A 21,753-nucleotide genomic window follows, 5' to 3' on the forward strand; every position below is an offset into this window, starting at 1 on the left:
AGCAAGATCGATGTGTTGCTGACATCTTGTTTCCTGTAAAGCTAAAGCCTAAGTTACTGAAGTTGATCCATTAGTATGTTTTCCAGACGTTGACTCCAGTGTCAACATTTAACAAATAAGCCTTGAAGCATTTAATTAAAATCAGTCCATTTCTGAAAAGTGTTGTGAAGAGTGCAGTACATTCTGTTTAATCACTGAGGACAACCTGTACATGTGCTTTCTCCAGATGGAAAACAGAAATGGTGTCCTTATATAAATCTAGCCACCTAAAAGAAAATAATTGTCAACTGTAAAATCTCTCTGCTGCCCAATAAACAAAAAGGAAACACAATATGATTACAGGGAAAAGTAGTTTCCAATATGATTATGGGAAAAGTAGTTTCCAAAGCTCCATAGATCCATGACCTTAAATGTATTGATGAAATTCCACTGTGTGCATACATGACTAGCAGCCTTTTAAGCTTTGAAATGCAGCTAAAACAAGACAAAAATTCTACTGAAAATTCTACTACCCAATTTTTGGTACTCCAGAAAACAGCTTGGAACAGCACACCAAGAGAAACTGATTATATGGATGTTCAACATACTTCTGAGGGCTTCCTGACTGGAACTTGTGCGATCTTCATTTCTTGTTAATTTATGCTAAAGTAACTAAGGATTTTTTCACTATATAGTTGTGAGACAAAACAGAACAAAGGCCATCACTGTGTTTAAACATAAGGAAACAAAAGATTTTTCAAACAGACCTCAGATTAAGCTGGAACATCTCTGGTCAAATATTGCATTGGTGATATTTGATGCTATGAGTATTTGTATGAACAGCTTCACACTCTCTTTGAATGATGATTTAGTTGCTTCTCTGGGTCTCATACAACCGAATCTTTCTTGAAAAAGCTCCAATAAGGCCTGTAAATAGCATGTGAAACAATACAGTGGGGGCCCAGTCTTAAACCCTGATACAAACTCAACATAAAGCATATATGTATATATATCTATGTATAAAAACAGTATGAGCAGCTCAAGTGACAAACCAGACAATTAAATGGGGAAAACATTTATCTTTATGCATGAACATCAAGCGGCCCTTGCATTAGCAAAGGAAATGCGTGCAATATCAAGGTAAAAATACTAACTTTTGAGACCACCCACTCAGTATCATCTGGTACCTTGGCAGACTACAATTCCCATAATCCAACAGAAAAAAAGAAACATTAAATGAGAAGAGTTTCTGCAATTATTACACAAACATACATTTCATCTCCCTAAGGACTTCACAACTCAGAAAATTCTGCAGATGACTCCGCCCGATGACTCTGCATGGTTGTGTGTTCTCCACAGTATCAAGTGTCCAAGGTTTATGGCAAGAAAGCTAAAAAAGAGCAAACACGTTTCTGCCCAGTCTTCACACTTCTTGTTATAACTGCCATCTTGACCCCAATACCACCCACTCTCTTTTTTTTCCACCCTGACCTTTCTGACCTGCAATCTCACTTTTGCCTGTTGGTTAGTTCTTGTCATCTTTCTTCTCTTCCTCCTCAGTGGGGTATGAATGCCACGTTAGACGTTCCTCATAGAAAGAAATGACGACCTGCGGGCACTTCACGTTGGCTTCCTTTGCCGGCACAAGATCTGCCTCATCCGAATTTTTCCTGCAGGGCAAAGGTACAGAGAGACAAATCTCAAGATGTGGTTCTTTCTGGTGTATTAAACTATGTTAGCCAAATCCTTGACTGAACATGTGGCCTTCTGTGAGCAGCTTCAAATTCACATTCAAATTTGAAATGTAGACACATCCATTTGTATGCTGAAAACCCATAGTCTTGACTTTATAACACAGACTACCTAGCCTTTGCGTGTTAAAGCTTATACTGGAAATGGACAGCTCCAGGTCGACGGAGAGCACTGTGTTCCTATACTACTACAACAATAATTCAGACATAAAACTTCATGAGAAAAAGGTGACAAGTTCAGACAACAATCCTAGGAGAAATTGTTTTTGTGATTTTAACATGAAAATTCTGATGCATTCTAAGACTAAGGCTACATTCACATTTCCAGGCGGAAGTGGCACAAGTCCAATTTTTTGCCTTAATGTGACACAGATCTTTTTCAGAGCTGCGTGGACACACAAATGTCATCTTCTCAATCAGATCTGAGCCACTTACATATGTGGTCCTAAATAGGACACACATCTGATTCATGGCCATGCGACATTAATGAGAATGCTCAGATCAGATTTGTATTAAAATACTTTCACAGGCCTGATCTGGCCTGCGGGCCTTGTGTTTGACATATGTGTGTTTTAGAGCAAATTACCTTCAAGATGAAGGCTAGTTCTGCTGGTTAGTTAGTTGTTCATGACACACATGGCTCATTTATGTAACGTTTTTGATTGAGATGTGCACATGCGGGTCATTTCAGGACACAGGTCTGTTCACAATGATGACAGATTTGAGTCACTTACCTACATGAATGTGAACAATCATGTTAGAAAGATCAGATCTGAGTAAAATATCGGAATTGGAAAGGAATGTTAACATAGCCTAAAACACAATGGTAATTTCTGTGGAAATCTTTAGGCTTATGTTCACATTACCAGGCTGATGTGGCACAAATGTGACTTTTGCCTTAATGTGACACAGATCTGATTTATTCAGATGTGTGGACACTCAAGCATCTCAAATCAGATCTGAGCCACTGTCATACGTGGCCCTAGATCAAATACATATTCTATTTGCAGCCATCATTCAGTGTTAACGTGGCAGCAACATCTAACCTGAAGTAAGTGTCAGTAAACAGTGCAAAAGCAATGAATCTGAACCTTTTTAGCCTTCGTCATGCTCTAACAATGAACTGCTGAGAGCTGTTTAGAGCAAATCATCTTCGCGACAGAGGCTTGCTCTGCTGCTTGGTTTGTTGTTCATCAGATCTGATCAAGATCAGATCTGACCAAAAAAAATTAAAGTTGACAAATAAGTCTTGTAATGAGACATAGTATTAGTTCATTGAGTTAAACTACAATCCAAATATAAGCCATTTGCAAAAACTATTGTCTTCTTGGTATTTTTGATCTATCTGTTCAAAACCTGTTGCACACCATCCCGTGATCAAAAAGGTTAATTTATAAGAAATGCGGCAGACATCTGTTTTAAGAACCCACATTTATTATAAAGAGAGGACTTTCTAAAAACAATCATTTTTGTCCAACCTTTTGAGGAACGTTGTCATAGTTCTGACGGACCTTCAAAAATTTAATACTATATCTGTGAGACAGTTGAATAATAACGACTGAAATGCCACTGTGCTGTACTGTACTGTACTTTAAGGGCAATATACTACTTTTAAGTGCATGTTCACTTGGTCTTATGTCACCAGTGTTTTGTTTAGTGCATTCAAACTTTAATAATCAGGATGGCTTCATTTAGCTCGTTACAGATGGTACGTAGACTATCGTAAATAGTAGTTACATGCAAGCAATAGCTGTCTTCTCACCAACCTTCATTAGCTAACACACTTGTGCATTAGCATCCCATGATCTAGATCAGTGGTTCTCAACCCTGGTCCTGGAGAACAACCTGCCCTGCACATGTTAGTGTTTAACCTGCTCTCAACACCTCTGATTCAACTTATCAGCTAATTAACAAGCCCTTTTTTAGTTGAAGTGCGTGTGTTAGAGCAAGTAAACACAAAAATGTGCAGGACAAGGGAAGTGAAGGACCATTAGGAACCTTTGATCTACATTATCCTTACAGGCTGCGGTTGCATAAACTTTTGCATTATTCCAAATAGTTCTTTATTCTGTTGCTTGCTCACCTCTCAATCCTAAATTCCAAAAATACTGAGGTTCTATTTTTTCCCCCCTTATGACTGTAATATAATAAGATACAAACGTCCAATGACTTGGGGCACCTCAAGGACTGCACTGGGGAATCCCCCTCATGCCTGGTCAGTTAACACAGAGTTAGACACAGGTGTAAAACCACACTTGTGTCTATTTTGAATAATAATTTGAGCAGAAAGGTATTTTTACTCACCACTTCATAAGGAACATCAGTTCTCCACTAGAATCTGTGGCTCCAATAATGCGCTCAGGATCCAATCCCCGGGCAAAACCCCTGGGCTTCTCCTGCTGCAGGAAATTGAGAGGAACTTTCAAACTGCACTTCAATTGTGGGCTTATAACTCTTAAGTGTCAACTAAGCACTTCAACTGTAATTAAAGAGCCACTTCCTTTAAATCAAAGAATGCTGCTCTAACAAAATCTCAGTAAGTGGTAGAACTTCAGAACATACATTTGATTGGTTTCACAAATCTAAAAGATATTTACATAATGTGGATTAAGCCTATTATACTGTGCAAAAAGAGGCATAACGTGTGTCCATAGTGCAAGTGCATAACGTTTTACCTCATCTTTTCTCTTCTTGGGTCTGTCTTCACTGCCTGCCTCATTGTCTGACTCGCCTGCTTTCCTTTTGCCGTCTTTTTTATCCCCATCTGCAGCTTTTTTATGTGACTGTAGGTACTCTGCTATCAGATCTGGGCAGTCGAGGTTATCTTCGGGCTCCCATGTGTTGTCCTCACTGATCAGGATATGAAATCATCAACAAAAACAAGTAATTTTACCAGGGGTGTTAATCTTTTCATAAAACTGTATATCTGGACCATTCTACCAAATTACTTCAAACTGGTGTCTATATATGTGTGTATATGTTCACACACACACACACACACACACCCGGGCATATATTTTCTATATTTTTCTATATATATTAGGGGTGCGGGAAAAAAATGATTCTTAGATGCATCACTATGCAGACGTGGACGATTCTGAATCGATTCATAAATGTCATATTATTTATATTTTCTAAATATTTAATTTATAACGTTATGTTGACGGAACGCAAAGGGCGGAACTTGGAAGTGCGGAAGTGCAGCGCCCGGACAGTCTGTGGCAGCACATAACAAAAACACTACTGGTTGAGTGAGAAATCCGACCGGCTCCCTCTGCATTAAAGCCAGGTTAGATCAGGAGTCACAACACAAATGAAGAAGAGCCATTTTGTCCTTTCAACAAAAATCAAACCAGCTTGGGAGCCGCAACATTTATGTCCAGTATGTGATAATGTGCTAGTTTAGGCTAAAAAATATAAACGAAAATGCGGACTTACTCTGCTCTGCTTTAAACTTTAGCTATAGCCGCTTTTCTTCCAACTCCACCAGAAAACTTTTCCTCAAAAGTTGAATAGTTAAAATGTCTCTCAGCGTTCCGCTGTTTTACGAGGCTGAAGTCGCTTTTCACTCGCCAGCTTCTTGCTGAACTTCCCCGTTCCACCTTAAATTCTGACTGAGGCGCAGAATGTAAAAGCGGCGCCATTTAAGGTGGAACTTCATCTTCATCTTCACAACTTGTTAGTTAGTGTTTGACAGTTTCTCGTTGCAGATTTAACGTACCAGGAAACCAACTGCGCTGCTTATAAATGCGTCCGTTCGTGTCCAAATGTTCGTCTTTCTCTCTCTTTTCCTTTTTCTTTCGCTACTAGACAGGCGAAACCTTGTTGCTAGGTGACCTGCAGTCTTTCACCCCCATCTATCACGAGACCAAAACCGAAGTTATGAAATCCCTAAAGAATATATAATGTGCTGCGTGGACATCGATTACCCTTGGATCTTATTTCACCGTAACAGCGCATTTTATCACAGATGAGTGGCAAACAAGAGCAGTTAATGAGAGCCTTCCAGTTCACTTGCCACATCACTTCCATTTGTTTTATTAATAAAAGATATTGGACGTAAATGCATTATGGATCATTACAAATACTTTGTTTTAAAACTACAAAGTTCTCAGACAGTAAGAAAGTAGAAATCATGTACAGAAAAAAAAGATGCATCGAGATGCATCAATAATCATTTTATAATCGCATCGCAGCCCTCTGAATAGTAATCGAAACGTGAGGTGCCTAGAGATTCCCACCCCTAATATATATATATATATATTTTAGTCACACCCCTGAATTTTAAAGCAGGAAGTGAGACTGCATCCCTGTCCTTTACGGGGTGGCCTTTACCCATGGTGAGCAGTTAGTTCCCATTGTTTTGAAGTAAATGTGTTTTAAAGTCTGAAAATCAGTGAGTAACATTCAGAACTGTCACTACCGAAACACACAATTCTGCGATTAAGAAAACTTTACAAACTGATCTTACCTTTGCTTACATTAGCTTTGCTAATTTCAATTTACATAAAGCTCCTTTCCATTTACATAAATTATACTTTGTTTTCTTTTTGTTACTGAAATGTTGTTATTTAAGCTCTCTCACTAAAGAACATATTTTGAGGCTATAATGCAAAATCTTATTTTGTCACAAAGGAAACACTGAATCACTAAACTGAAGGGCAGGTTACAGCAATGTTCAGCTAAAGTTCAGAAGCAAATAGTGACCAATGCAGGGGATGACCTTTCACCCAGCATGCTTCTACTGCACTCACTCTGTGAAGCCTTTCCATTTGAGCAAGTACTCAACCCTGCCCTTCACCACCCGTCTGTCCAGAACTTTCTCCACCACATATTCGTCCTCTTCCTCCTCCACCACCTCCTCCACCTTCTTCTTGCTCTGTTTCTTGCCTCCGACGGCCGCCAGCTTGTCTGTTTGAGGGGGTTCTATAAGAGGGAAAACAATGTGTATATGGTTAAAAAGTTCTTATTTTTTTAAATTTCAACAGTTGGAAAAAAAAAAAATGGTGCAGCTTAGAATTGAGGAAAGCACAGAGCAAACACAAACTGATGATGCATCTCTGGTGGGTTTCAAGCAAAAAGCAAGTAATGAAATTCAGGGGTGAATGATCCACAGGAGCAACACTCCTCCAACAATCAAAGCAATCTCCAATACTGTCCACTTAATGAAAGTGGCAATATTTAACAAAATTTTCTCCTTACCCTAAATGTAGCTCATTGGCCAGGACATATCTGTTGTCTATTGACTTGCTTTTGTGGTTTCAGGCACCGTATCATAACAATATGGTAATCTATTCAAATGACTTATGGTTTATAAACATGAGTTTGTCACTGTGTAAGAAGCTACATAAGCAAGTCTGTTTGATTTTACTTACCAACAACACTACCATTCAAAAGTTTAGTATCACTTGCCATATTAGCAAAATTTTGTTCTTTTATGTAGAAATATCGATTATACAATGTGTATTTAAATATTACAACCTATTCATAAAAGACTCAATACATCTAATAATATATGTAAAAATAATTAGTATGCTGTAATAATTCAGATTTGCCTTGAGATTTGATCTCCACTTATGAAATGATATATTCAAAGTATTCATAGGAATATATAAAGGAAAATTATGCAAATATGACTTTTTGCAGAACTATACCTTTATACGCAGTATGAGCATTAGAACACTCACCTTAATAAAGGAAGCTAAATTGCTTAATTATGCTTAATTATGTATATCAGCAAATTCACTCAAACTGTAATAATAGGCATTATTTGGTCAAAAATTGAGCTTATGGTCAAAAGTCCTTTGAATTACACTTTAAACTGAATTCTTGCAAAAACTCCTGAATTGTAGGCATTATGTCACATGGTATTTTTCACCTGATTATGTGAGTCATTAAGACTTTTTGAGGATTGCAAAGCTGTTTCAAACTAACCGTATCAATTCACAGAGCATGAGAATCACGTTGTTGTGCAGTTTAAATGCAGGGTGTTAAAAGCTCTCTATGTACCCTCATAACACCATTTCATCAAGCCCGTCTAAATGGTTCTTTTTCGTTATAGTTTAGAGCAAATAATCAGTCTGAATTTGAAATGTCAGTGCAACAGCAAAATCACACAAGTTTAAACAAGCAAGACTTACTGCAGGCCTCAAATGTGTCCAGCACTTAAATACGAGAATAGCATATCTATTTTTACTTGAAGATCCCACCTTCCTCTCCATCGTATGACTAATATGTAATCTGTTAGAAAATATCAGCTGTGTAAAACTCCCCTTGTGTTCATTCCAGAACAGGAAAAAGACTAAAGCAAACCTAACATAACCCCAGCACTGAAGAGATTTCCACACACCAAGGAAAGAACAGAGTGCAGAGGATGATGAAGGAATACTAATCAAGATTTTCCTAGAAGTTTCTTTGCTGTGTTTCAATTCTATTAAGACAATCAAATCAAAAGCAAAACATTTAATGACACTCAGTTACTCCAGCTTTTGATTTATAGATAGATAAATGGATAGACAGATATATAAACAGATAGACAGATAGATAGTAACAACATAGTATATAGTACTTGTATCTAACTGTATCACAGCCTATCAACTGTACTATATCTTTGTATCATTGCGAGCATGTTTGTGGCTACAGCATTAGATTGGGACACTATAAAGCACAACTATTACACTAAACACTAAAATACTAATATAGGGCAGATTTTCAGCCACTCCTCATTTTTGCTATCCAAAAATGTACTGAATTAAGACACCTCTGTATTGTATCAAATTGAATAGTGCATTTTGTTCATTGTTAAATCTCCAACAGAAGGACGGACAGACAGATAGATCAACAGATAGATGCGAACGTGGAAAAGGAAGAATGAAATAAGTCCCAGAGTCTCATACTGGCCTAGATTAATTCTTAAATTAATCCTTCTAATACAAAATTTTAGGTGTGTGAACTGGCAAGACAGCAAATTCAGCTCAAACAATTACAAGCAACCGCGTTAAACTTTGGAAAATCCTAGGAATCTCTTCTTTAGTTCATCTTTAGGCCTTGTATACACAATACCCCCAACAGCAACGCATTGCCCAGCTCCTTTTTCACCACCAGTCAACAACGAAGCCCAAATTAGCCGACAGCATGATCACAACATGGAAATAAAAAACAGCTGAAATGGGATTTGGAATAGGAACAACCAGACAGAAGCCATGAACTAATTGTGAACTGTGAAAATCGTCATTCTATGCACAGCACCAACTGTGGCTGCTCACTTAATGACCTAATTAATGAACTGACATATCATCACTAAACACTGGCCATTTGCACCAATGCTGGGAAATTTTAACCGCAAGCAATCAAAACCAGTGCAGTATGCAATTTACTGTGCAGCCCTATGTGAAACTAACACCCTGTACCCAAAACACACTGCAAACAAAGACAACACAGTGAATAAGAAAATTAGCATAGTAGAAAGTTATGAGACACCTGAGGGGGCACTGGTGGTGTCTGTTGGTTGGCTCATGTTCGTCGAGTAGATTCTGCGGAACCTTCCGGTTCCTTGTCAACGTCAAAAGAGCTGAACAGAGTGAAAGTGCAGATTAGGGGGGGAGGGGGGAGGATCAGGGTTCATGAATCAAATGATAACAGGGAGAGAATAACAAGGCAGGAAAAAAATGTCATTGATAACATTACATTGCATTATCACTAATATCATGAGCACAGTGTATCGTATTATATTGTCAGTCTTTCACACAGTTTAATTGCTAACTCGCCACAGACAATGTGGACACTTCTTTAATGAGCAGAGCTTTTATCTGAACGAACATTTTAACCAATCACACTTCTGAAAAACAATTCATTTTAAACAAGGCAGCAAAACTGTAACACTTATTTAGACAAAGGAGTGAACCGGTAGCCAACACAATACTCAGAATAGACATTTCATGACTAAAGCCATTAAAACGAAAAACAACCAAAAGACAATAAGTTATAATACTAATTTTTAACAATCATACTAAATGAGTCCTAAACATCATTGAACCGAGGAAGATACAATTATCTACACACATTTTTAAGCACAATCCTGCATTTTGGCAGGATACTGAAGCTGACGTGTGCTGGTTAATCCATCTCTAGGTTATTCGGCAAGACACCTTTCACTTGAGACACTTTCACTATCGAGAAGCTCTACGGTCATACACAGTGTAATTCTTCAACAGTGACTGATCAGCAAAGTAAAACGGTGAAAACCATCAGCTCTCATGCTAGAAATTTCCTTTGCGGGAACAATCTGATGAAAAAAAAAGTTGTGGGGTGAAAACTGGAAATCCCCACAGAATACCCAAAAACTGCAGCCTGAACAGAACCACTGTGTTTGAGGAAATTGTAATGACTGCAAACATTGAAGTACTACACGGGTAGGTTACCTATTTAAGAGTTGTGAAGGAAAGGACACATTAGCCTCCTTTTTCACAGTCACACATAAGCCAGAGCTAATCGCTACTCAATAGTCACCTCGAAGGGTTTAGCAAGGCTTATACATGTTGTATCTCTATCTCTCTCTCTCTAAATTTCATCAAGCCAAAAGAGACATAAGGCCAGGAGTTATGAGTACCTAATCTAAAAAGCAGTCAAGCAATTTATAAACCATGACAAAAGTACTTCTTAGGAGAGAACACAGCAGGTATACACAGGCGCAGCAGTTCACTAAGCGAGACCAAATCACTCCTACTAGGACCAGACAAATCATCACACAGACTACTAATCACAGTTTGGCCTCTGCAATGAGTTAACAGTAAAAGGCAGCAATTAATGTACTTCACTCAGGAGTACACTTGCTGCATCACAATTAAATATATTTGGTAACAACCAACTCATCAAATGATGCACTAACAAATCCTGTGAACTTTTAATGTGTGTGTCCTTTGAGTGCAGTGATAGGAGGCATGTTTTGAAAAATCACAGGCATTCACACCACCTGACAAATTGCAGGTCTTTCACCAGCAGATACTCTGCCTATTTATGGAAACGCATAATCAGTTTTAATAGCAATTAATTATAACAATCACATTTTGCACAGTAGAGTAATTCTGACTCCCAGTAAGAGCCATCCTACCTCCTAATTAAACAGTTCTCAGATTTCCTGTTAAAAATGCTGTTTATGTGGCCCTTTTTCTATCAGCTATATAGTGGACACACATAAATATTACTTTATTTTACTGATTACTAGAGCTTTCATTACCTTCCTCCAGAACACCAAAGATAACAGACGATGTTTCAGTCTGGTCAAAAATTCCATCAGCATGATGTGCTGCACCTGATAATGCAATGTGCAACTGCTCAATGTATTAGGGTTAAACAGTACGTATTTGTTTCATTGTTGTTACCTTCAAACTGTATCTAACTATTACAGCGATATATGGTATTACTAGGAAGGAGAAGGGGGGGGCTGTAAAAACATTGTAAGTGACGGAAAAGAATTTATGCCCCTTTTGTGCCATCGTCTTGTATTATTTCAATATTTCACAATTGAAAATCAAAAAAAGTTTAGTTTGTTTACATGGTTACCAAATGAGTGATCATACTGCACAATTTTCATGCCACGGTTCAATAAATGTCAAACTCTCTATCTAACAATTGCTCAACATTAAACAGTGCTGCTAACTAGGAAAGAGGAGCTGGTTAGCACTAACTTGGCTAGCAACGTTAACATCTCTGCTCACCAGAGAACATGTTCGCCTCTGGCTAACAAAAACAGCGACACAAATTTAGATTCAAATATGAGCGAGTTAAGTCAAGCAACTGGCGATGGAATAGAAATTTGACGTTCTAATTCTGAAATACAGTCATTATTTTAAAATACCTGCGTCACTTTTAAATACCACCTTACAACTTACTACCATTGTATCTCCTAACTACATGGTATTTACTGGAACAGTACATTGTATGCTGGTACCGTGTGCCATTTCAAACAAAGTCTATGGCAGACTAGGTCACTGCTCTTCTCTCAAGGAGTAAGGGGACTGTACTTGAATGTGTGTGTTTGTCTTATGTGAATGCAAAGACAGTGTAAACATTTTATGCGTGGTTTATACGACTAGTGAGGTGTGAAACCAGCAGAAAAGTGTTAAATTCTACAGGCATAAACTTACTGCTCAATCTATAAGGTCAGAACTGCACCACCGGCTAGAGAACAACTCTTAACCATAAATTATACTTTTAAAATGATTAATTCTGACATTTGTGCAACCCTACATTTTAAACCTTTTTTAAAAGTCAAGCAATTGTAGAACTATCCTTTGGAAAGTTGTAAGGTGACTTCTGACTTCTCATCTAATTTCGCTCCACTGTCAATAGACCGATTCAAAAGAGCACCTCTGTAAAGAAAAATTAACCCTGGATTTATGAAAACACGTTTCTATTAGCTTTGCAAAGAACTAATCCTTTCAGCAAATAAATGAAAAAGGTGCCAGCTTCAGCAATGGAACAACCCTTAAAACACATACAGGGCATAGTCCAAACACACAATTTGGTGTCTTATGTTCCAGCCATAGAAGTAAAATTACTACACAATAAAAAAGTAACCAAAATAACTTCAAAATCATTCACTAATCTTTATTATCTCCAAACGTGTGTTTCTTTTGCAGCATCACTACAACATGCAACCCACACATTCCAACAGCAAGTATTTTAGTAGTGATGGTACAAATGAGTGACACCGTCTCATACGTTTTGTCTGTTGTGTTGTCTGGTGTTCGCTTTCTCCAAACAGAATTACTCACACCTCTGTTGCTTATGCACACAATAATACTGTGTTTTATTACTGCGTATAACCTGATCGAAAATTAACTGCTGGAAACTAAAGCTTTTATTTTTTTTTGTCAATATCATTTCAGGAAAGAGAGAGACAGAGGGAGTGAGAGAGAGGGGGGGAGGGAGAGTGAGAGAGAAAGAAATATGAGTGGGGGGAGACACTTTTTTGGTACTATGACCCAGATTTGTCCGATATTTGAAACTGTTATTTTTGCTGATGCATTTACTGAACTCTAAGAGAAATCAACGCTTTCGTGATGAGTTATCACACTAAAAAGTCTGCATTTTACATATATATGGCTTTAGCTAACAGAAAGTACTGGCAATGTTGGCTCACAAAATTTGTCTAATAAAAAACAGCTAATAAAAATTGGCTATCAGCTGTAAAGAAATTGGAAAATTGGAAAAAATGGAACTTTTAACCAAATGTTCTTAATAGTTAAAATTGCATTGTTACGTGTAAAACTTAATCCTTACTAGTTCTTAGCTCTGATTTAGAACCAAGTCCTGGAGCTTTCTATTTCTACATGAAGTACTGAATTAACACATGTAACTACTCAATTTCCACTAGTTAGAAATGAAAACGAACATGCAATATTATTTCAGCATGTCATCCTTTATTTTTGCTCCTCCTGTTAATTTAAGTCAGCAATTCTGATGTTTACATGTTAAGTTTCATTGTCAAAATTTAGAAAAAAACTGTTTGTACAAAAGCTAATAAACTTCTGACATCAATAATCGCCGGACTAAAAACTGACATAACCACTGCCATAATCTTAAACCACTTAGGAGTTTCTACCATCAGCAAGAACGTGGCTTCCGGTGCAATAACACACTGCTAAAACACTGAAGACGACGAAGTCTTAAAGCTGCTAAAAAACGCAACAATTTGGCTTCAGTACGAATTCACACCGTGTAAAATACGATAAAGCGCAATTGTCTGTCGTCTATATCTGCAAAAAAAAAAAACAGCTCACTGCTCGAAAACGAGCATGGCTGCAGGAGGCATTCTTTCCTTTTTATAGCGGAGTGAGCTAAACCTACTAGCTACATTACGTTACTTCTAGCCCTGCGGCGAGTTAGCTAACGTTAGCTAGACAATAAAACAGGGTAACCGTGATTACAAACTTTCAAATGGTACAAATAATTGCTGCTGTGTACTTTCAGCGATATTTTAAGGAATTCGCCGTGTAAAGGCCACGTTGTCACAAACATAAAGAGAGCTAGTGAGCCGGTCCGTAGTGCTAGCAGGCTACACGCATCGTCTTTGGCTTGCTAGCTATACACGCCTGCTTCTCCATGTTGACCTGGATCGGAGCTGAAAAGTATGGACACGAACTGAAAGACCTTTTACAAATATTTCTGGAACAACAGATTTTTTGCTTCAACCAGTGGATATTTACCATCTGAAAAATGTGCAGTCCACATTTCGCTGCCATGCAGTAAAAGGTTATCACTTTCCTGGCGCGATGTTGTTCCAAAACACTACTCAGCCTTTAACAGCACAGAGTGGGACTTACCTTTAGATTAATAAAATAACGACGCAGCAACACCCAAACGAGTGTTCAAATAGTTCGTCTAAAAGTGCAGCAAGAAGTCTGAAATGATCTGCGAAAAAGTAGGTTTTGCACAATGTTTTTGTAGATCTAGTCTCCGTAATGTTAGTCACTCAGACAAAAGATACACAGAGCCTTTGCGACCCGCCAATTCTGACCGAGCGTGCTTACGCTGATGAATATGGAATCATGGGAGTTGTCGTTTTTGCTGTGTTCCAAGCCGCAACGACTTTAAAGCGAGACTGGCAAAAATGAAAAAAAAATGCAACGCTTGATACATGCCAACTCGCCCTTTTACAGCGGGGCCACAGAGTTTCCCTAGTCTAAAGACTTGGGAAACTCTCTTCTGATGTTTTTCTTTCGAAAGTGGTTAAATTTTGACAGACTACGAGTGCTTTGGTGTGGATTTTTGGGAATAGCTGTTTGAAACTTTTTTGCTAGCTGGGTAATTCTTCAACCAAATTGTTCATTTAAGTAAAAAAAGAAAAATGTTTAATGACCACTTTAGGTTAGTGCTATGTTATTAAAGCAAGCTAGTATATATATATATATATATATATACACACACACACACACAAATATATATATATACATACATATATATATATATATATATATATATATATATATATATATATATATATATATATATATATGTATGTATATATATATATTTGTGTGTGTGTGTGTATATATATATATATACATATTCCACACAAAGATATGCAATATGTTTATCGTCTCCCCGAATGAACTGTTGTATCCACAGTCAGCTGAGCTGACTGACCTTGGAAGTGAAAACAGAGCTGACCAAATAATTCAAATAGGTCAAGAAAGCAGATGCTAGACAGCAGAATTAGACTGTTTAAGGTAAACTGGAAATTACCTTTGGTTTCTCACCTTAAAGGAATGGTTTGTCAAAAAACCTTAAACAATTTACACATTGTCCCCCTTTTTTCAAATATTGTCAACAGGTCAAGACATGCTTGGAATGTGTAGTTTGCATCTTTAGTTTTGCACTGCAGCTACAATGCTAATGTAGCTAAAAAGTAATGGAAGTCTATGTCACAAAAAATAGACTTTACAATGTAACTAGACTTTATAATGGGAAAAATGTTGTGTATCAAAAAAATATGAGCTGCTAATAAATGGAGTAACTGACTGTGTGGCAAGGAACTTACTGTCAAATTGCATGAAAACTGTACTGCAGACAACTCACACCATGCAAATAGTTGTGTCAAAGATTCACCAGGTAAAGCCAGCCTAATATTTATTTCCAGTAGAAAACTTTCAGCTCTTTTGATGTCTTTTAGGGGTACATTTTTAAAGAGTGCACATGATGGAAAACTGAATGTTCCTTTTCTTTCCTCTTCAGTTGATGTAGCATGTAAATAGTTTAAAAACATATTCACATCCCCCTCCATATAGTCCATATATGGAAACTAAGTTGTAAAAGAACAACCCATTTTTGAATTAACTTGTTTTTGCAATGTCACAAAAAACAACACATTTACATGCCTATTTAGCCTATAGGTGTGCAGCTCTGCCCTTTCACATTGAAGTTACAAGAAGTGTTTCAGGCCAGACTAAATGAGACACAAAACAGGGCAGCCAGTCAGAATGAGGATCATTTACATATTTCACTCTTTAAGGCATAGTAACAAAAAACAGAAACAACAGTTTAATTCTACAAAAAGAGTGGGAAAAGGTCATGAAAAAAAAACTATGAATTATGACTTTTTTGATACATAAAACAAACAAACAAAAAAAATGTAAAGAGTGACCTTAAGGGAAAACAAAAATCAATACAAGAACAATGCAGGCTATCTTTATTGTCTGTATTGCTATGGAGACCAGCAGTCTGCACGCTAATACTTAGGGTTAAAAAGTGAATTAGCAGTTATACATTAAGTCCAGTGTTTAAGACAATTTATTGTCAAAACTGTGTTTGAACGATCAGCAGAGCTTTATTTACTGCAAAAGAGGAATATTTTTACCTGAAAATCTAATTCTGCATACATACAGGGCAGTAAAAGAGCCACATGTTGCCGACCCCTGTTCTATGGTATTATGCAAAAAAACCTTTTTGGCATCTTTAGTTTTAAGAGTGATTTTCACACAGTTGCAGATTTAAAATAACAATGATATATATCCTATCACATATTCTTCATTTAATATGTAATGTGTGGGTAGTGAGACAAGCCTGTGTAACTCAAATGAATCCAATTTGATCCCCCTGTTGAAGCCAGGAGGAGGAAGTAGGAAGGTCTGTATGCTTGGTACACTTTGATGAGGACCTTTTGAAGTCTGAAGGATGAAAGAACTCGACTGATTAATGCCTTGGTCCAGATAAGACTGCTGGTTAATAAAAATCCCCGTAAGGAAGTTTTCAATTTTAATGCGGCCTACGCAATCTGGCTTCTGAAACACATCCATACTGTGCCTCCTAAAAGTATTTAGACATTTGTGCCATTCTTAAAAATGTATTAACATAACTGTGTTAGGAAATAAAATGTGAGGCCAAGAGGAATTCATTTTAAACAGACTATTCCAAGACCGCACTGCAGTTTCTTTGCAGACTTCTGCATCCAGAATGCTTCTGTGCACTTCTGAGTTCATGAGTTCATTACTGAACACAAGCTCAGCAACACCACTGCACTCTCAGAAATGTATTAACTGTCACTGGGGCAGTACCCCTCTTATCATTGGGGTGGTACCTTCAAGGGTACATCTTAGTACCTTCAGTCAGGGAACATAATTGTACCATAACCCATTGAAATTATATTGTCTAAGTTTTGACTCCACACACCCCGTCTCATCTCCAGCCTTTTATTTTCTTGTTCTGTTTTAAAATGTTAGATCATGAAAAGATAAAAATACTTTCACCTAAAAAATATTTAAGGTACACAATTGGACCTTAAACCACTGTTGTACCTTTGAGAAAACATTTACATTGTTTGTACCTTAATGAATGAAAAATGTACCTGCACAGTACCTTTAATTCTAACAGTGTGTAAGACATTTCCTTCTTCTGTGCAGCAATCTTGGATTTTCAGTATAGGTGTCCTTTGCTTTACTTACTGCTTCCATTCCTTAAAGAAAACTGTAGGAAGTTTAATCTTAGAAGATGGTTACATTTTCTGCTTGTCGAATTCAAGTAATCTCAATAACAAATTTGAATTATCAGCCAATAAAACCTTATTTCACATTTCAGATGTCAAGTTTTTTGTGTTCTAGTACAAATGCTCTTCTTTTTCTCAATAAGGGCTTTTCTACTGCTACACATCCTTTCAGACCCATAGTGTGACATAGTGACAGTTTTGGTGGTTTCATGGATTTTAGGATTTTCTCTATATCTATATACAGGGTTGGGCAACATACTTTGAAAAAGTAGTGATGGTCAAATATTGGATACACTGTACTAAATGTATTCAGTAATGTATTCTGCATTCAGAATACATTTTGAATACATTTATGATACATCTTTGTAAGACACATGAAAAAAAAAAAAAGAATTAAATTAATTCATACTGTTCCTCCCTGTTAGTGGCTGGCACTGTTCTTCATGTAATTATTCTGTTAATATGTTTTATGTAAAACTCCTTATCATCAACTTTTTCCCCTTACTGTCTGCTTTAGTCCACTACTGCTCCCACAGTCCCCCTGAGCAGGAGTCCAGTAAAACACAGATGCTAATCACTTGCAAACATGTACTGAGGAGGTTATTAGTTTGATCATTTCTTTAAAAAAGCATCAATAACTGGTTCATCACGTGGGTTTATCAGTCTACTCAGGCTTTAGTAGGAATATCAGTGTTTGTAAAGAGGTCCTTGATCGAGGTCTTCTTAAGAATTTGTCTAACAGACATGTTTGCTACATGTTCACGGATACTAAAATAGTTTCTAAATAAGTATTGCTGGTGTTTCTTTTGAATATTATATGTTTTTAGAAGTATTCTCCTAAAAATGTAAAAGGTAACTGTATTCTGAATATTGCCTTTACAAAATGTAACTAAGACCGAATACAAATATTTCTGTATTCTAAATATGTATTCGCAATACTTGTATTCCATCACATCCTAACCCTATGGTATACATCTGTAATTTTTTGAACTCCAGTTTCGGGAACTCCTGTATTTTCCTTTGACTTTCTACTTCTTTATGCAAATGGATTATTTTATATCTAACATCCTCATAATTATCTCTAAAGAATGAACAACTTTTAGATAATGACTGTTTTATTTGAACATCAACATTATATACATTTTGAGGAGTCATTTTGACATCCAGGTGTGTGCACACACACCCACACACACACACACGGTATGCATCACAGAATGCTTACTGTCTGCTCTGTATGTGTGCTAGGGTCTCCTATATGAGAGGGGAGGGGTAAAAACAATGTGTTCTGCTTCATTAGCCCCTCGTAGCCCTTTTGATGCAGAGCATCATTTCTCACACTCAGCCCAGTCAATTAGCACCAACTCGAAGGTGACTTTGGGGAGAACTTTTGAGAGAACGGCTCTTCTTCTCTGACTTTATGGGGAAAAAGTTCTAAACAACATTTATCTCAAACACTAATAATTTAGAGAAATGTTGGACTGAAGATTCAGAAGAAGTGATAACTGAAATGTCTGGTTTTGACTCATCTTGGAAGAAAAATTCATGATCAACACTATTAACAAACAATCATAGGACAACTCTGGAGACCAGCTGAGTTGTACAATACTGATCTGGAGATATCTGAAATCAGGAGGCGAGTTAGACGCTTGATTGATAGTCATAAAATGAAGTAATAAACCAAGAGGGTATGTATGTTACAGTGATTTTATCACAGTTAAAATAAAATACACCAATGTTCAGTATAAAAATTGATTTGTCATTAAATCATCACTGTTTAAAGAAAAACAAGTATCTCCAAAACAGAAATGTTTTAGGAGAGAGCAAAAACATTCTTTACTTTCAATGTAGGTTAAGGTAAAGAGTTTTTATTCAAAGCAATTTTGGAGCTTTTCTATTGATACAATCATCATGAAATTTGCTGAGCTGCTCAGCTACTGGGACAGCAGCAAAATAATAATCAAATAAACAGTTCTTTCAACAAGCACTGCAGTTTGATGTCAAAGGTTATTCCATGAACAACACAATGCTTTCCTAATAACTTCATTTAACATTAATCCAGAATTCAATTGATGTGTACAGATGTGTGTGTATATATGCAGGGTTATTAAAAAGATTCATCCGATTTCAAAGCGCCATATTTTTACAACTGTGAGGCGCCTAGGAACCAATCACATATCAATTGAAGGAGGGGGTCATAGAGTTTCTGACTGTCAGTATGGCAGTGAACCACCAACGGCTCAGAGCATTCATCGTTGGTACCAACAGTTCCAAGAAAAAGATCACCAGCATCACCAGATCTCACATGTGACTTTTTTGTCTGTTATTATATTATTATTATTAATAATAATTAATAATTAATCATATTAATTATTATTATTAAATAATTAATTAAATAATTAATTATATTATTATTATTATTTTGTGGGAGTACGTTAAACATTCTGTTTATGTGCCACCACTCTGAATGACACTGGATGATCTCCGAAATTGCATTGAAAGAGCCGTGAGTACAGTAACACCCGACATGATCAATCGAGGATGGGATGAATTTGGCTACCGCATCAATGTTGTCCGTACAGATGGAGGAGCTCATGTTGAGCACTTGTAAAGTTACATAATCAACTTTATGCTCACTTAAACCATTTACAATTTATGGCATAGTTCTGTAATGATTTCCAAGTGAAAAAAATCATTTTGAAATCGGATTAATCTTTTTGAATCAGGGGTTAGTAGCAAGACATCAGACAGAAAATTTTTACTTTTTATTTTTTGTTTTCCCTCCTCTAACCCATTTCAATCAGATGAAAAGAGACTTGATAAATGATTGTTAAATTTGCACAAGTATACATTATCATTATCAGACAGATATCAGCAGAAAATAGATAGCTAAGTATTATGTTGGAATTATCTTTATTTTGAGTTCAATTTAGGACACATTTGCACTGTAAATGTTTGTTAAAGCAGTTTGTACTTGGAATTGTCGATGGCCATCTTAGGTAAAGTGCTTCATTTAAAAAACAGCTAAGTAAGAACAAAAAAGGGATTGGCTCCAGTATCAGATAATACTCAAGGTTTCGGTGTTATTAGACAAGAAAATGTGATTTTTTAACATTTCTGCAGAATAAAATGGTTTAGATGTAAACAAAGTCATTCAGAGTGGTTTGGTGTGAAATGCACAATTCTAGAGTAGCTTACAGAGTCAGAATTCTTCACAGTGGTGGTGAGGCAAAAGAGTACCCAAAGAAAAACTGACTTACCACAATTCTACCCTTTGCAACATTGTACATAAAAAATAAAAAACCTGATTGTTTTTAATGCAATTAAAATGGCTACATTTGCATTAAAGGCAACCCCTGGAGGAGAAACCACTCTTCCTATGACTTTATTCTCATCTCAGTGAAAACTGGTGAAATTTCCCCTTTAAAAGCAAAAACAAGTCCTACATGGTTTTGCACATGGACAAATATGGTTCTATCAAAACCTTTAATTGGTGTAACATGATATCTACATAGTTTAAAGGTTCTTTAAACTGTGAAAAGGTTCTTTACACATTCATAGCTCATTTATAAAATGGTTCTTTAAAAAGCATCTACTGAAAGGTTCTTTAGGGAACATGAAGAGGTTTTTTAATGACATCACTCCAAAAACCCTTTTTGGCACTTTAATGTTTAGAATAATCTCAATATAAAACCAGAAAAAACATAAAATGCAGAACATGGAGTCGCCAGGACTGAGAGCCACTGGAATAGAATAAGAAAGAGAAAGCATTTGTGTGTGTGTGTGTGTATGTGTGTGTGTGTGTGTGTGTGTGTGTGTGTGTGTGTGTGTGTGTGTGTCTGTGTGTGTGTGTGTGTGGGTCTATATGCTGGGGTAATGTAGAGGAAAGAGTTCTGATCTGGAATGTGTGGAGAACAAAGGAGGAGCACTAACAAAATTTATCATCTGCCCGAGCACCATGATTGAGTTAATTACCCCATTACTCACGTAAACCAGGATCGCTGTCTGGGTAACGAGGGACACACTCATACTTTCATTCACACGCACAGAGAGACAGAGAGTGTGAGAGAGAGAGAGAGAGAGAGAGAGAGAGAGAGAGAGAGAGAAAAAAAAATTATCCCTCTCTGTCTGCAAGCTCGGACATCAGAGAAGACAGTTAAGCATTCCCCTGCTTGGAACGATGTGTCAGAAAAAGGCTTTTCTCAATGATCTTTCATCGATTAGATAAAGGTTTTAAACAAACAAAACTTTCCAATATTCCTCAGAGCCTCTTAGCACCATTTCATCACGCAAGCCAACAGTTACATTAAGTTTCAGAGGATTAAACAACTGAGATGAGACCCAAAAGCACTGTAGAAGGAGAAGAAACTGGCAGAAATGACTCCCTCTCAAATGCTTTGGACACAGAGGACTGTGGTGCAATGAAAATGTTGTTTTCAGAAAAAAACAAAATGACTTTCTGAAGGACGCTCAAGCAATGTACCTGTAGAGGACACTGGTAAGTGCATACATAGTAACTGTGGAAACCAAAAACTGTACGAT

The 21,753-nt window shown here is 36.9% G+C and overlaps 1 protein-coding gene across 3 annotated transcripts; it reads right to left on the reverse strand.

The window, feature by feature from the left end:
- Positions 1-236: 236 nt before the first annotated feature.
- On the reverse strand, positions 237-14,253 carry cbx1a (chromobox homolog 1a (HP1 beta homolog Drosophila)). Of its 3 annotated transcripts, none has more exons than XM_036589617.1 (6): positions 14,057-14,253; positions 9,210-9,300; positions 6,485-6,656; positions 4,406-4,580; positions 4,035-4,126; positions 237-1,649 (listed from the first exon to the last, which is right to left on the reverse strand). In XM_036589617.1, exons 2-6 carry the CDS (start codon positions 9,244-9,246, stop codon positions 1,505-1,507), a joined length of 621 nt encoding a protein of 206 aa, XP_036445510.1. In that variant the 5' UTR covers positions 9,247-9,300; positions 14,057-14,253; the 3' UTR covers positions 237-1,504. The 3 variants fall into 3 exon arrangements, with proteins under 3 accessions (XP_036445510.1, XP_036445508.1, XP_036445509.1); XM_036589615.1 differs by having other exon boundaries at positions 4,035-4,129; XM_036589616.1 differs by lacking the exon at positions 14,057-14,253 and adding an exon at positions 13,940-13,961 and having other exon boundaries at positions 4,035-4,129.
- Positions 14,254-21,753: the final 7,500 nt, after the last annotated feature.

The sequence above is a fragment of the Colossoma macropomum genome, unplaced genomic scaffold (assembly GCF_904425465.1).
Source record: "Colossoma macropomum unplaced genomic scaffold, Colossoma_macropomum, whole genome shotgun sequence".
NCBI lineage: Eukaryota > Metazoa > Chordata > Actinopteri > Characiformes > Serrasalmidae > Colossoma > Colossoma macropomum.